The sequence below is a fragment of the Podarcis filfolensis genome (genome assembly GCF_964270895.1).
Source record: "Podarcis filfolensis genome assembly, chromosome: Z".
Taxonomy (NCBI): Eukaryota; Metazoa; Chordata; class Lepidosauria; order Squamata; family Lacertidae; genus Podarcis; species Podarcis filfolensis.
In genome coordinates this window covers 1,097,389-1,114,267 of record NC_139617.1, presented here as the reverse complement: position 1 = coordinate 1,114,267, position 16,879 = coordinate 1,097,389, and the positions used below count along the sequence as shown (strand labels likewise).

General features: G+C 48.8%; 2 protein-coding genes across 4 annotated transcripts in view; both read right to left on the bottom strand.

Moving 5' to 3' along the window:
- The window catches only part of GPC3 (glypican 3), a 236,671-nt gene extending 222,738 nt beyond the window's left edge, over positions 1–13,933 (bottom strand). For all 3 annotated transcript variants that reach the window (XM_083595426.1, XM_083595427.1, XM_083595428.1), the window contains exon 1: positions 11,988–13,933. In XM_083595426.1, the coding sequence (XP_083451552.1) occupies positions 11,988–12,168 (181 nt within the window). In that variant the 5' untranslated portion in view covers positions 12,169–13,933. The remainder of the gene's footprint in view (positions 1–11,987) is intronic.
- Positions 1–16,879, bottom strand: part of KLHL13 (kelch like family member 13) — a 1,461,558-nt gene that overhangs the window by 1,362,398 nt on the left and 82,281 nt on the right. The window lies entirely within an intron of this gene.

Genomic DNA, 16,879 nt, shown 5'->3' with positions numbered 1-16,879 from the left:
CATAAATAAATAACACAGTTCCTAAAGCCATCAAGGGAAGAGGAACACAAGGGAAGAGAGCACTTCAGGAAGTTGTTAAAATTAATCCCTTGGCAGAGGAGGAACCACAGTGTACAGCACAGTGTACAGCAATGGCCACAGTGTACAGCAATTGCTGCAAGCAGGTTGAGGCAGTTTGGAAGGAGGGGGGGGAGCCTGCTCCTTGCTTCTCTGCTATCAAGAGAATAACTTACGGGCCTGAAATAATTAAGAGTGGAAAACTCAATTACGTGGCAAACTAAAAGACCAGAAAACTGCCGCACACTACTAAATGGGGAAGGAGGAAAGCGACCAAAAGCATCATTAGCACCCACTTTGAAATCACATATATCTATAATGCATACATGCCCAGGAGAAGCCAATCACCACGACAACTCCAGGTTCTGCAGATGCTTTTCACTTAACCCCCTCTCCAAAAGTCTCATTTCTCTGTACCGAAATGTTACAGGTTAATCCTTCCTATTTTTCCAGGAGGGGATCCATATCTGCCACTTTTGCAGAAATGTGCTGGGGAAGCAGCAAGCAGACACAAATGCTGTGAGCCAGGGGAAAAGTCCAAGCAGCCAACATCATCTGCTAGGAGCAAGCTATGAACTGCAATTCTCCTCCCCTTCAGTTCAATTCAGCCTCCAAGGTCTCAGGGAAGAACTGAGCACCTTCAATTTGTTTTCTCCTGCTCTGGAAGGCAGAACTCGAACCCATGGCTTCCAGCTACAAGAAAGGAGATTCCAACTATGCATTCAGAAAAATTTTCTGACAGTAAGGGCTGTTTGGCAGTGGGACAGTCTCCCACAAGAGGTGGTGGGCTCTACTTCCTTGGAGGCTTTTAAGCAGAGGTTGACTGGTCTTCTGTCAGGGATGTCCTGCCTTGCAGGGGTTGGACTAGATTACTCTCAAGTGTACCTTCCAACTCTACAATTCTTTGATTCTATTATTCTAGTTTGGTGCTTCTAGAGACTTAAACGAGAATAATCAACTCAAATAGAGGGAACGGAGAGGGAGGGAGGGGGAGAGAGAATTTTTGCCCCAAACTTTCCCTGCAAAAACCTGCTCTCTAAAGCTGAATTGGAGCAAACATCAGTTGAGATTTTCTAGGATTGCAATTTGCTCCTATTGAGCTTTAAAGCTCTGGAACAACAACAACAGGACACTTTAAATTGTGCACGATGCCTGGAAAGTGCAGAGGAAAGGGAAGTGAGGATAAGTCCTTAGTAAGTTATGCAGCTTTACTGACCTTGTTCAATTTCAGGTTTCTGTAGAGAAGCAGGATGCCTCTCTTAAACACAGAGGGGCCCCAGTGCTCCCCCAAATGTGTAAGTGTAACACAGTATGCATAAAGCAATGGTAGACAAAGCCCAACACAGGTGTACAATCGAAGGCGTATCTATCTACAACTAGACAATGCACTGCAGTTATCGCTTGCTTGTACCAAAGGTGGGGCAAACACTTGGGTAGGTTAATCCCCTGCAGACTGACACCTGAAGCAGGGCTAAAGCAGCTCCTGCCCTGGGGAAAGCATTGCACCTTGATTTTGGGCTCCATAGCTACACCCTGGAGGGCAGCAGGGAGCAAAGAGAATGAACAGGCCCCCATTTCAACATCATGAACAGGAAGACCAGACTCAAGGCATGTTTAATCTTTCTGGTACTTACTGGATGTCCAAGAGAGAATTCTATATTACTAACAAAATCCTGACAATGTTCTTCTCCACATAATGATAGAATCATAGAGCTGGAAGGGACCCCAAGGGCCATCTAGTCCAACCCCCTGCAATGCAACCAAAAGCACACATTTTTTGTGCAAGACCTTGAGCGGTCACTAGCAGTTGAATGAAACAACCCCAGGTTGGGTGTCCAAATGGCCTGACCTGATTTAAAGCAATTTCCTCTGTTCCACTGGCTTTTCTCAGTCTGTATGAGAGTCACTTGTTTACTTGCTGTCCATGTTGCATTAAATGATGGGGCTTTGCATGCCCCTTCTCCAAAAGCAGTTATTTCAGTATGCACATTTGTGGAAACTCCTCCCCTGTTGGAGTCTCTCTCTCTCTCTCTCTCTCTCTCTCTCTCTGCATGTATGTGTGTTTGTGTGTGTGTCATGAAGCTGATCTATCTATATACACTAGCCATTATCTAGTTGGCATTTGAGGATGGGTTTGCAAATCCAGGAACTCTTTTGAAGTGGGCTCCTTTTGGAGCAATAAGTTGGTGGTAATACCAAGATACAGTGGGCATGTTGTGCAGAAGGCATGGTGCGCTCTCTCTTATGCTCTCTGCAAATGTGAATGTAAGCATGTAACACCTGAACACATAAACTGTTGCTTCCTGTGAACTAGGAAGTGACACTGTGCGCTGAAGTGGGCTTGCAAACCATGGCTTTTGTGTGTCATTGTTAGGGTTGTTTCCCTGCCTCTATGCTTGCCAAACGGCAGCAAGCCAGGCTGGCTGGCACTTCCCTCTATGTTCCTTTTGGGCTTAACTGGGCAAGCTGAACTTTCACTGTATGTCTGGTGATTCTAACCAGGGCTAAGGCCACTGTGGAGAAATTGGGACCCAGCTGTTGAGCTACATACATACATACATACATACATAGATGCTTACCTCCCCCTCCTCTGTGGAGATGTTCTTGCTTCCACAAATTCACCCATCTCTAGTCACAAATGTACCCTCAAACACTTCTCAGATGAAAATAGGGAGGTTTCTCACACACACACCAACTGACCCTCCTTTACTCCCCCACTCCACCCCCATTTTTGTTACCAGCACCCCAGCAGAGCATAGACCAAGGGAACAGAGCACCCGTACCCTCCTCCACTGTCCTGAGAAAACCCCTTAATCCCAATTTAATTTTATGTTATTCTTTGTAGATTTACAAGAGGAAAAACACAAACAATGTCATAGACCAAATGGAGCAAACAGCAAGCAGACCTAATGGTGGGAGGAAAAAATCCTTAAATAAGAGACACGGGGGAATGATTAATGGACTTCAATGTCTGTACACTAATGCGCAAAGCATGGGAAATAAACAAGATGAGCTTGAGCTCTTGGTACAGCAAACTAAATATGACATAATAGGCATCACTGAAACCTGGTGGGATAAGTCCAACGATTGGAATGTAATAATGGAGGGATACAATCTATTTCAGAGAAACAGACCAGACAAGAAAGGAGGAGGAGTGGCGTTATATGTCAGGGATGTGTATACCTGTGAAGAGATCCAAGATTTAGAACCTCAAAGCCAAAGTGAGAGCATTTGGGTCAAAATTAAGGGAGAAAATTAAGGGAGAGAAGAATAACAGTGACCTCATTGTGGGAGTTTACTATAGATCCCCAAGCTAAACGGAGGACATAGATGATGCCTTCCTGGAACAGATGGCCAAGCATGCAGAAGGAAGGGAGATAGTAGTAATGGGGGACTTCAATTACCCGGATATTTGCTGGATGTCAAACTCAGCCAAGAGCATAAGGTCAAACAGATTCCTCACTGGCCTTGCAGACAACTTCATTGTCCAGAAAGTGGGAGAAGCAACAAGAGGAACAGCCATTTTAGATCTGGTCCTAACCAATGTGGTTGACCTGGTTAGTGGGGTAGAAGTGGAAGGATCATTAGGCGCGAGTGATCATGCTCTTCTGAAGTTTACTATACAGCGGAAAGGAGCAGCCAAGCATACTAGGACTCAATTTCTTGACTTTAAGAAAGTCGACTTCATAAAACTTAGGGAAGTGCTGGGTGAGATCCCATGGACAGTAATACTAAAAGGAAAGGGAGTTCATGATGGCTGGGAGTTTGTTAAGAGGGAGATAGTAAAAGCACAACTTCAGGCAATAGCAATGAGACGGAAACATGGAAGGTGCCTAAAGAAGTCAGGGTGGCTATCTAAAGAACTTTTAACTGAGTTAAGATTAAAAAAGGATGTGTACAAAAAATGGAAAAGGGGGAAAACCACCAAAGAGGAATTCAAACAAATAGCCAGCACGTGTAGACACAAAGTCAGAAAAGCTAAAGCACAAAATGAACTCAGGCTTGCTAGAGAGGTTAAAAGCAACAAAAAAGGCTTTTATGGGTATGTTCCAAAGCATCTAACGCCAAGATGTGTGAATTTACGGGGCCAACGCTGGCAAGAACCCCTAAAGAAGTCCCAACAAATCTGCTGCTGAGCTGGCTTCCTACATACCAACTTCAGGTTCTATTGCTCAGGGAATTTCCATTTGAAATGTGGAGCTGCGCAAGTGGTCCACACGTCCCTGAAATCCCAGCGAGCTGTGGGGATGAGGGCAGCCCAGCGTTTAACATTCTCACCATAGCGAATCACCACTTATAATCACCACTTTAAAAAGGATGTGTACAAAAAATGGAAAAGGGGGGAAACCACCAAAGAGGAATTCAAACAAATAGCCAGCACGTGTAGACACAAAGTCAGAAAAGCTAAAGCACAGAATGAACTCAGGCTTGCTAGAGAGGTTAAAAGCAACAAAAAAGGCTTTTATGGGTATGTTCGTAGCAAAAGGAAGAACAAAGAAACAGTGGGGTCACTCAGAGGAGAAGATGGTGAAATGCAAACAGGGGACACAGAAAGGGCTGAACTCCTCAATGCCTTCTTTGCCTCAGTCTTCTCCGATAAAGAAAACAATGCCCGACCTGAAGAATTTGGAGCAAATGGTTCAGCAGAGGAAACACAGCCCAGAATAACTAAGGAGATAGTACAAGAATACTTGGCTAGTCTAGATGTATTCAAGTCTCCAGGGCCAGATGAACTGCATCCAAGAGTATTAAAAGAACTGGCAAATGTGATCTCAGAACCACTGGCAGTCATCTTTGAGAATTCCTGGAGAACAGGCGAAGTCCCGGCAGACTGGAGGAGGGCAAATGTTGTCCCTATTTTCAAAAAGGGGGAAAGAGAGGACCCAAATAATTACCGCCCAGTCAGTCTGACATCAATACCAGGGAAGATTCTGGAGCAGATCATTAAGCAAACAGTCTGTGAGCACCTAGAAAGGAATGCTGTGATCACCAATAGTCAGCATGGATTTCTGAAAAATAAGTCATGTCAGACTAACCTGATCTCGTTTTTTGACAGAATTACAAGCCTGGTAGATGAAGGGAACGCAGTGGATGTAGCCTACCTTGATTTCAGCAAGGCATTTGACAAGGTGCCCCATGATATTCTTGTAAAGAAGCTGGTAAAATGCGGTCTTGACTATGCTACCACTCAGTGGATTTGTAACTGGCTGACTGACCGAACCCAAAGGGTGCTCATCAATGGTTCCTCTTCATCCTGGAGAAGAGTGACTAGTGGGGTGCCACAGGGTTCGGTCTTATTCAACATCTTTATCAACGACTTGGATGATGGACTCAAGGGCATCCTGATCAAATTTGCAGATGACACCAAACTGGGAGGGGTGGCTAACACCCCAGAGGACAGGATCACACTTCAAAACGACCTTGACAGATTAGAGAACTGGGCCAAAACAAACAAGATGAATTTTAACAGGGAGAAATGTAAAGTATTGCACTTGGGCAAAAAAAATGAGAGGCACAAATACAAGATGGGTGACACCTGGCTTGAGAGCAGTACATGTGAAAAGGATCTAGGAGTCTTGGTTGACCACAAACTTGACATCAGCCAACAGTGTGACACGGCAGCTAAAAAAGCCAATGCAATTCTGGGCTGCATCAATAGGAGTATAGCTTCTAGATCAAGGGAAGTAATAGTGCCACTGTATTCTGCTCTGGTCAGACCTCACCTGGAGTACTGTGTCCAGTTCTGGGCACCACAGTTCCAGAAGGACACTGACAAACTGGAACGGGTCCAGAGGAGGGCAACCAAAATGGTCAAAGGCCTGGAAACGATGCCTTATGAGGAACGGCTAAGGGAGCTGGGCATGTTTAGCCTGGAGAAGAGGAGTTAAGGGGTGATATGATAGCCATGTTCAAATATATAAAAGGATGTCACATAGAGGAGGGAGAAAGGTTGTTTTCTGCTGCTCCAGAGAAGCGGACACGGAGCAATGGATCCAAACTACAAGAAAGAAGATTCCACCTAAACATTAGGAAGAACTTCCTGACAGTAAGAGCTGTTCGACAGTGGAATTTGCTGCCAAGGAGTGTGGTGGAGTCTCCTTCTTTGGAGGTCTTTAAGCAGAGGCTTGACAACCATATGTCAGGAGTGCTCTGATGGTGTTTCCTGCTTGGCAGGGGGTTGGACTCGATGGCCCTTGTGGTCTCTTCCAACTCTATGATTCTATGATTCTATGATTCTATGAAACAAATAAATTTTTAGAAAGGGGCAAGAATAGGTGTGGATGCACAAAGAAATTTTTTTATTTTAAAAAAAAATCAGACTCCTTGCACCCCTTTCTTCCCAGCCAGGGTGGCCCTGCCCTCTGCCTGCACCTCAGAGCCAGGACATCATACAAGGCTTTGCAGCAGCAGCCTCTCCTCCTCCCCACCCACTCTGCAGGAGCCACCCCAAGCTGCCCAAGGGAGGAGACTGGTAGCAGCAGCCATGCAGACGCCATAGAGGGGCAATGGGATGTTGCTGTGCAGCCACCACTGCTGCTGCCATGGCCGCCACTCAGGGCAAGCACCAGCTCATCCTCCTCCCCAAGTTCAGTGGCGGTGGCCAGGGGGGTGGGCATGGGCATAGCCAGGATTTTTGTTAGGAGCGGCAGGCCTTTTGTGGTGGGGGGAGAACCTCAGTTTGCTATGTATTTTTATTGATTTGAGGGGGGAGCAGCTGCCCCCCCGGCTACACCCATGTACATCCCAGTATTGAATCAGAAGCCCGAATGGCTTTTCCAGGACCGTCCCTGGAAAATAGATGCACAGATTCGGTGATCACAGAACTGCCACAGGTTGAGAAATCCCATGGTCACTCTGAGCCTGGCAGCTGTGTGAATAAGGTCTAGACTGGCCCAGAGACAGGAGTGTTCTGCATTTCATTCTTGCTGTGGGGATGCTGGTGGGACCTCCATTTGCTGAAGACCATAATAACATGTTGCCATAATGAACACAATGGCTGCCTCTTATCTGTCTCAGAATAGGCCCATTCTAGAAGATCTCTGCAGAGTAATTACACTTAGGTGATCGTTTACTTTCCAGAACTGACTACATAAATCTCAGGAATCAGGGAAGAGTCATTCTGGAATGGTCGTTGAGCTCTGGCTCCCAGTTTATGGCTCCCTCTCTTTCTCTCCCAGTCTTCTTTCATTTCTCATTTGAGAAAAATACGGTAGTCTGATCCAAGCCCCCTCTTCACCTCCTTCCTCCAGTTGTATGTACGTACGTCTGCTATGAACTTCAAACAAGTTTGCTTGCAAGGCTTGGCAGAAAATGAGCATTTTCTAATTGAAATAACCTGGTGCACATACAAAGCAGTGCTAAGGAAAAGGGGGCGAGTGGGTGGCTTGCGAATTGAGAGCCAGTGCAGTGTAATGGTTGCAAGAGTGTTGGACTGTGACCTGGGACACCAGGGTTCAAATCCCCACTCAGCCATGAAGCTCCCTGGGTGACCTTGGAGTCAGTCACGATCTCTTAGACTAACCTACCTCACAAGGTTGTTGTGAGGATGGAATGGGGAAGAGGAGAACCATTTATGCCACCTTAAGAGGGGAGTTCCTGCCAACCTAGCAGTTCGAAAGCACATCATGTGCAAGTAGATAAATAGGTACCGCTCCGGCGGGAAGGTCAACGGCGTTTCCGTGTGCTACTCTGGTTTGCCAGAAGCGGCTTAGTCATGCTGGCCACATGACCCGGAAGCTGTACGCTGGCTCCCTCGGCCAGTAAAGCGAGATGAGCGCCACAACCCCAGAGTCAGCCACGACTGGACCTAACGGTCAGGGGCCCCTTTACCTTTAAGAGGGGAGTAATCCACACAGATACTGGCCACACAGATTACAGGAGTGTCACAAGGAGTAGAGTTTGTGCACAACAGACTTTGTGTAACAAAGGGTATAGTTAACGTGCGGCACTCCCTCCCACAAGCAGCAGTGGTGATCATCAACCTAGACTAGGTGGGCATTTGGCCTGATGCAGCAGACTGTTCTTAGGTTCTTAAAAAGGAAACCGTGGGTAGATGTGGGGCTTGAAGGAGGAATGGCAGCATTAACCTCCCCAGGTGAGCGTTGGGGAAGTGACAGAGAGGAAACCCAGGTGAAAGCTGAGATGCCACAAATGCCAAGTGTAGCCACCATCCAGCTCATGGAAGTCAACTGAGGATTGCCTTTTGGAACCCTGACTTGCCATCCCCACCTCCAGTTCTGCACATCACCATTTTATTCCTGGGTTCGGCATGGTTCTCTCTCCTGTTTACTTGTAAGCCATTAAAATTAGGTTAGCTTATTTGCATTCTTTCCTGAAATGTTGTACAGACTGATTTTTGAACTGTTATTGTTATTCCCTTGATATGCTGTGATCACAATTTTGTGGGAAAGTGGTATTCAGATAAATGGAAGATATTAATGCTGAGCTCCACATGATTAAGGGCATATTCATTTTGAGCTTCTGACTCCTTGAGCCCCTATTCTTACGGGTGCTGAACTGGAGTTCTGGGTGATGTGAAGAGCTGGCCTGGGCTCCCCCTGGGGAAGGTAGTCCTTCCTGCACATTCTGCCCTCTAGGTCACCTAGAATCCCATTCTGCAATCCTTAACAAAACACCTTTTCTTTTTTAAGGCTCTTTTTAGAACTAATTACAGATCCGTTTTTAAGCCAGAATTTGAAATGTAAAAATGTTATGGAGTCAAAGGCAATCGTGTGGTTTTCAGCTCTTTTTGATGCATCTAAGAATATTCAAATTGAACAAATGCTTGTTCCATTTCAAGTGACAGAAAAAGAGAATCTGGTCCCATCCTCACTGCAAACTTAAAGCACATGGCTCCCCGCAAAAATCCTGGGAACTCTAGGTTACCCACACGGAGCTACAGTTCCTGGCACCATTCACAAACTACAGTTCCCAGTATTCTTTGAGGAAAGCAAAGACACTTTGAATGTGTGGAAGGGGCATGAGCTCATTTCTGGTGTCCTTTTTTTCCTCCAGCATCTGCCCAAGCTGGTATTGAACTGATTGCACTGCTGCTCATCACCCAAAATCTCTGTGTGGTGCAAGATGCCAGTGGTTCCAGGCAATCAACCAGATATTCTGTTTCCTTCAGACTGAAGTGCAGGAGTGACTGTGGTGTCTTTATGATACATAGCTTGTTCCCTTCTCTTTCAGAGCTAAGGTGCATCACGTCTAGCATCCTGCTTGTATCAAAGACCAACCAGATTCCCACAGGATGTCCTCAAATGACCCTGAGGGGGTCAGTGCTTCAGCATATCCCTATCCTGCGTGCTTCACTCCTCCGCTGACCAAGAATAGCAAGTTGGGCTTCCCATGAAGTGTTCTTTGGCTAGCAGAGAGTGCAGCCTGGAGCCCCGCTTGGTGCAGACATCAGGCTCCCCAGGGTCTCCCCTCCAGGCTAGTACAGGGCTTGCCCAGAAGCCTCCCAACAGTTGGGTTTCTTCTAGAGCTCTCTGTTCCGGGGCAAGTTCCAGGCCCAATGTGGTGAAGTTTCTAGTGTGCTTTATTATCTGGGGAATGGCTGATAACAGTGCACTCTTATGTATACTATTTGAAGGTTGACGAAGACAAGCACACATGGTTTCTCCAGACATTTTCACAACAACCCTGCAAGGTAGGCAGAAGTATAACCCCAGAGGGAAACTCAGAGCATATAAGTCAGCTCTGCAGAGAGATTCCAGCTGGGGTCCCCCATCCACACTTCAGAGCCCCCCTGGAGCCAGATATTGGGAGCTGCCCCACTCTGCCCCAGGAGCACATGCCAGCTGCCATTCTGGGCACCTTTGACATGGCAGAACATCCCCCTGAGCTCTGAGGACATGCTCCCAAGTAAACACACGCAGGACATGTGTAGCAGCTGCTCTACGGAAAGTCCCTGCAGGATCAGGCCCTGTGTAGAACGAGGCTGCAGGCCAAGCAAGGCAAGGCAGGTGGAGAGGGAGAAGGAGACTCTTGAGCGCCCCCTTGTGACATGAGCGGGCAGTTCACACCTGAAGCGACCTAGAAGCCTTTCAGCCAAAGCACAGCCTCCGAGGAGGGAGGGGGGAGGACCATCTCCGCCGGCATCCTGTTCTCAAAGCCAGATGCCCTGAGTGAAATAGCCCCCTCCCTGCTACCAATCCCCAGCCACTGACATGCAGAAACAACATTGACTCCAACAGTGGAAGGGAACACTGACAATGCAGCTAGTAGCCATGGCTAGCTGTAGTTTACCCTGGAGCATCTCAACACACCTGCCCCTTCCCTGTTGAGGAAAAAATACTTCAGAAGCTGCAATCTTGCCAGAAAGGAAAGGGTGGACACACACACACACAATGGGTATAGCTAGAGGGCAGGTAGGGCAGCTGCTGCTCCCTAAATGAAGTAAATAAATAAAAACACTTAACTAAAAGTAGAAATTGTAGAAATATTTTGACAGCTTTTTCTGAGTACCTGTGGTCAAAAATAAGTATGTAAAACAACTGTTGAGACATTTCATTCTGAATCTGCCAGACAGAGGACAATGACAGGTGGGAGTCCCCCCAACCCCAACATAAATCCTGGCTACACCCATGACACACACCCCACCATCTCAGTCCCATAGTCACAAAAATCCGTCTTCAGGTTTCTTTTATACGACCATTTTTAAGGTTACCCAACCGTTAACTCAAAAGGGACAGGCTGGCTCCCATTTTCAAGCAGCCAAGCTAATGCGTTGCTCCTGCCTTGCTTATTCGCACAAAGAGCCAAGGAAGGGACAATGAGCAAGAACCCCCACCCCCACCCCCAAAAAAAGAGAGAGAGAGGAGAGAGAAGGCGGGCGGGCGCCCAGGAGACAAGTCTGGCAGCCAGGCCCTCGGGGATTCAAAGAGACTCTTCCTCCTCACCGTTGCTAAATGAACACATTCCACGCACATTTTCCAATGGAAGTATAAAGCGCCAGAGAATCTCCCCGATCATGTTGCGCTTTGGAAAACTTTCTGCTGCGCATCCAGGCGCCGCTGTGCGCAGCCACCACACCAACTGGGCTCCCCAGAAAAAGCTGTCTGGTCCTAAACCTGACCTCGGCGTCCTCTCGGGCAGCCCTGCTATCCCGACGGCGAGGACCAGACGAGAGGCACCCCCACTTCCCCGCCCGGAGACGCCCGCGATTAAACTGGAGCCTCTGCATGCAAAACGGGGTCTCCACGCCCATACAGCACAGCATTTCTCCCCCTCTCGGCATCAAAGCATCCAGGGCTCCCTCTGCTCCATGTACAAGTTCCCCCCTCGGAGCGCGCAGAAATGCGTTTGCAAAGGGCAAGAGCAAAACTGCAGACGGCAGTAGTAGACCGCTCTGCTTTCTTACCTGGGAGTAAACCCAGCCAGGAGAGCGGACTTAATTCCGAATCCCAAATAAGAAAAAGCGCAAGATTCCCTAAAACTCCCCCCCCCGCCCCCGCAACTCCAGCGAAATCTGCCCGGGAACGGGACGCTGGGAGCAGGACCGGCACCCGCTGGACACGACGAGCAGCGGTGGAACGTAGGGTGCCCTGGCCGGGCCAAGGAAAGGCAGCTTGGGGGGGGCGGGGGAGGGGCACCCAGGTGCCTTCCTCGAGGCTATGCCCGGGCTCAGCCCCAGCCCCTACTGGCCAGAAAAGTCGCCTTTCCCACCCAGGCAGACCCCGGGTCCGTCCCCACAGACGGGCACTTCAGTTCAACCTTCCTTGAGGACTTCCGATGTCCAGAGCCGACCAGACGTCCCCAGAAGCCCCCACCACCTGGGGTCGACAGCCAGAAGCCAACTGAGGGGCTCTGAAGTTGCGCAAGCTTCCGGAGCTGCTCAACGCTGCAAAGTTGCCATCGCACCCCACCGGACCCGCCGCCTGCGCCGCGTACACCCGCACACCCGCCCCCCGCCAGCAGGAACTCACCTGCCCCGGGACTCTCGGGAAGCCACTTGGCGCCGGGCTGGAGCGCCTGGAAAGCGGCGCGGACGCGCTGGCAGGTGGGCTCCGCCCTGACGCTGAGCAGAGCGGCGGCTAGGATCGCGCAGAGGCGCAGTGGACAAGGAGGGGGCGCCGCGACTGGCGGAGCTGCCCCGCCGCCCTTCATCTTAGCCTCCGGGCGGCTGCCGCGCTCTACCGCTGCCCTCGGTCGTGCATTCCAGGCCCGGAGGAAGAGGAGGAAAGGAGACGACAGCCAGTCGGCCAGTCAGTCAGCGGGCGATCGAGCTAGAAGCGCCACAACGGCTGTCTGGACCGCAGCGCCAGGCAGACTGAAGCAGCCAAGCCGACCCCTACGCTCCAGCACAAGAAGCCGAGGTCCACGCTGATTGGTCCCAGCGGCACGCCGCCCCCTCCTCACTGGCTCCGCGCAAACTTTTCCCGTCTCTTATTGGTGCGCCCGGGCGTGGAGGGAGGGCGCGGAAAGGAGGTAGGAGGGACTAATACTTGGAACAGCTGGAGCTCTGATGGGCTGGAGCAGCCCCTCCCGCTGGGCTGGTACACTGCTTCTGACCAAAGCTACACCTAGCCATCCTCAGTAACACCGGAATCTTCCAAGTCTATAGCGCGAAAGAAAATCCAGCGAGTTCAAGGGGACTCTACTTCCTATGCTCGAGAAACTAGCTTGGGGGTATTCCTGTATATCTCGTTGTCACTAGAGGTCCAAGTGTCGTTGTGGCTAGGAGTGCCTGGCTCTTCAACTACAGTCATTCCTGGACAGGGATAGCCATACCCAGGTCCTTCAACCATTCCTCATAAGGCTTTGCTTCCAAAACCTTGATCATGTTCCAGCCTGTCAACCCCCTTCTTAAATTGTGGTGCCCAGAATTGGACACAGTAGTCTAGAACAAAGGGGACTGCCATTACTACAGCAACTACTGTGGGTCTCCCTGCTGAGCACTGTGGGGAAACCCTTTGTCCATGTAGTTCTCTACATATTACAATCATTTGCTGACAGGGTCTGAGTCACAATGCAGCTTTAGAGCTCAAAGGTCAGGTGTGGAGGTGATTTTCTCACTGCACCAGCTGTATGAGAAATGGCAAGATCAGAGGAGCCCCTTGTACGCTGTCTTTATAGACTTGACATAGGCCTTTGACTTTGTTAGCAGAAAAGGACTCTTCACACTGCTCAACAAGATGAAATGCTCCACACTATGATTGTGTTCTTCCATGAGAACATATGTGGCACTGTCCAATATGAGGCTCATCCTCAGATGTCTTCCCTATAAAGAGTGGTGTGAAACAGGGTACCTACCCCAATTCTCTTTTGCATATTCCTCCTCCTGTTACTCCCCTATGCCTTCAGCTCAACTCAAGATAATGTACTTTATATTCAAGGAGCAACAGGCATCTGTTCAATCTGGTATATCTCACACCGAGACAAAAGTGTGACGGGTCCTTATGCAAGATATGTTTTTGTGCAGATGACACAGCCTTGACAGCACACTCAGAAACTCATCAGAAAGCTCATCAGCTGTTTTGTCCAAGCCTGCACTGAGTTTGGCCTTGCTACCAGCCTGATGAAGACCAACATCCTGGGCCAGATCTTCGCCAGCACTCCATGTATCAGCATTGGTGATCACATGCTTGGTTTTTTCTGCATGGCTCCACCATAACAAGCAGCCTTTCCACGGATGCTGAGCTGGACAAACCTATTGGCAAGGCTGCTACAGAAATGGCTGACCTCTTCAAAAGGGTCTGGGAGAATATGATGCTAACATCCAATACCAAGATGAAGGCCTACAAGGCTTGTGGGTTGAGCACACTGCTTCATGGTGGTGAGTCATGGGCAACTTACAACCATCAGAAGCGACACCTCAACACCTTCCACATGTACTGCATCAGGAAAATTTTGGGTATCATATGGCAGGACAGAGTTTTAAACAAAGATGTGTTCTCCCAAGCCCACATTCCATTTTTTAAAAAAAGTTTTATTAACATTTTTCACATTACAAAAAAAGACAAACTAACAACACAAAAAATAATTTTAAAAAGAATGAAATAACAGATAAAAGATAGACGAGATAGATAACAGAATCATTTCTCACAGACATATCTTAAATTTTGTCCCGTACAGAAAAATGTATGTCCTCCCAGCTCACATCTAGGAGCATCCTTCTTTTCTCTCAGCCTCTCACCCTGGGAGATTCCCCACCCCCACCCCATCTCTCACACAGGGTCCTTCTGACTGCACATCACCTTCATTTGCATGCAGTTCAGACAGATAACATATTATGGACACAGTTGTCCATGGAGGCGCAGGTCAATTCTATGTCCAGGGCAACTGTCTACCAGCTCTATCTGGCACACAGGCTGAAGCCCTATCTGCCCGCAGACTGTCTTGCCAGAGTGGTGCATGCTCTGGTTATCTCCCATTTGGACTATTGCAATGCACTCTACATGGGGCTACCTTTGAAGGTGACCCAGAAACTACAATTAATCCAGAATGCGGCAGCTAGACTGGTGACTGGGAACAGCCGGAGGGACCATATAACACCTGAAAGACCCACATTGGCTCCCAGTATGTTTCCAAGCACAATTCAAAGTGTTGGTGCTGACCCTGAAAGCCCTAAACGGCCTCAGCCCAGTATACCTGAAGGAGCGTCTCCACCCCCTTCCAGACATTGAGGTCCAGCGCTGAGGGCCTTCAGGTGGTTCCCTCGCTCTGAGAAGCCAAGTTACAGGGAACCAGGCAGAGGGCCTTCTCGGTAGTGGCACCCGCCCTGTGGAACGCCCTCCTACCAGATGTCAAAGAGAAGACATCTGAAGGCAGCCCTGTTTAGGGAAGTTTTTAATGTTTAATGCTGTATTGTGTTTTTAATATTTGATTGGGAGCCGCCGAGAGTGGCTGGGGAAACCCAGCCAGATGGATGGGGTATAAATTATTAGTAGTAGTAGTAGTAGTAGTGGTGGTGGTGGTGGTGGTAGTAAAATACGGAGAAAGGAGAAAATAAGAATGATAACAAAACAGAAAGAGAGAGGTAGAAATAAGGTAAAGAGTGACTTCCAACTATAATAATAATAATAATAATAATAATAATAATAATAATAATAATAATTTTTATTTATACCCCGCCCTCCCCAGCCAAGACCGGGCTCAGGGCGGCTAACAAGCAATAATACAAACAAGTTGAATGATTACAATTTAAAAACAACATTAAAATATTGAAACATTAAAATATTAAAATGTAGCCTCATCGCAGGAGGAGAAAGGAAAAGAAAAAAGAAAGAGAGGGAGGAAGGGAATCAAATTGGCTCCAAGTCAAAGGCCAGGCGGAACAACTCTGTCTTACAGGCCCTGCAGAAAGAAATCAGATCCTGCAGGGCCCTGGTCTCATGAGGCAGAGCGTTCCACCAAGCCGGAGCCAGAGTTGAAAAGGCCCTGGCTCTGGTTGAAGCCAATCTAACTTCCTTAGGGCCCGGGACCACTAGGGTGTTGCTATTTATGGACCTTGAGGCTCTCCGTGGAGCATACCGGGAGAGGCGGTCCCAGAGGTACGAGGGTCCTAGGCCATGAAGGGCTTTAAAGGTCAAAAGCAGCACCTTAAATCTGACCCTGTATTCCACCGGGAGCCAGTGCAGTTTGAAAAGCACTGGGTGAATATGCTCCCATGGCAGAAACCCCGTGAGGAGCCTCGCTGCAGCATTCTGCACCCGCTGGAGTTTCTGGGACAGCTTCAAGGGCAGCCCCGCGTAGAGCGAATTACAGTAGTCAAGCCTGGAGGTGACCGTCACATGGATCACTGTGGCCAGGTCGGGGCAGGAAAGGTAAGGGACCAACTGCTTGATGCGGCGAAGGTGGAAAAATGTCACCTTGGCTGTTGCTGTAACCTGCTCCTCCATGGAAAGGGAGGCGTCAAGGATTACACCCAAACTCTTAATGGAAGGCAATGGCACTAATTGGGCCCCCGCAAGAGAAGGGAGTTGGTCCCTCATCCCTATGCCATCCCGACCCAGCCAGAGGACCTCTGTCTTCGAAGGATTTAGTTTCAATCGGCTCCCACGAAACCATCCAGCCACAGCTTCCAAGCGTCTGGTCAGTGTGTTCAGGGCCGAGTCGGTGTGGCCATCCATCAGCAGATAGAGCTGAGTGTCATCAGCATATTGGTGACAGCCCAGCCCAAAGCTCCGGATAATCTGGGCAAGGGGACGCATAAAGATGTTAAAAAGCATCGGGGAGAGGATTGCGCCCTGCGGCACTCCACACACCAAGGGGTGGCGCGACGACAGCCAGTTACGGGCTATGCCCTGTATCCCCACGTCTGCGAGGCGGTGGTCCAGAAGATCATGATCGACCATGTCAAAGGCTGCTGACAAATCTAAAAAGATCAGCAGTCCTGACCCGCCTCGATCCAGTTGTCTACGGAGATCATCTGTTAGGGCAACCAGAGCCGTCTCCGTCCCAAAACCAGGACGGAAACCGGACTGAAATGGATCTAAACCATTTAAACTATCAATCCATCAGTTGTGCACGCATGAAATCAAGTAAATAAATAAAAACTTAATTAAATTAACTGGCCAACTGTGTCGCAGATAACTCAGTTCAGCCCCCCCAACATACAGCCTCTCCCCCCAATAAATCCTGGCTATGCCCACATTCACACTCCTGTCTCAGCAACCTCTATGCTGGTTTGGTCATGCCCCCAGGATGGAAGATGGCAGGATCCCCAAGGACGTGATCTATGGAGAGCTGGCTTCAGGCACCAGGCCTGTTAACAGACCAACTCTATGTTGCAAAGATGTCTGCAAACGTGACATGAAGACTGACAACACCAACTCTGCAGTGTGGGAATCCCAAACAGATGACTGCAGCTCCTGGA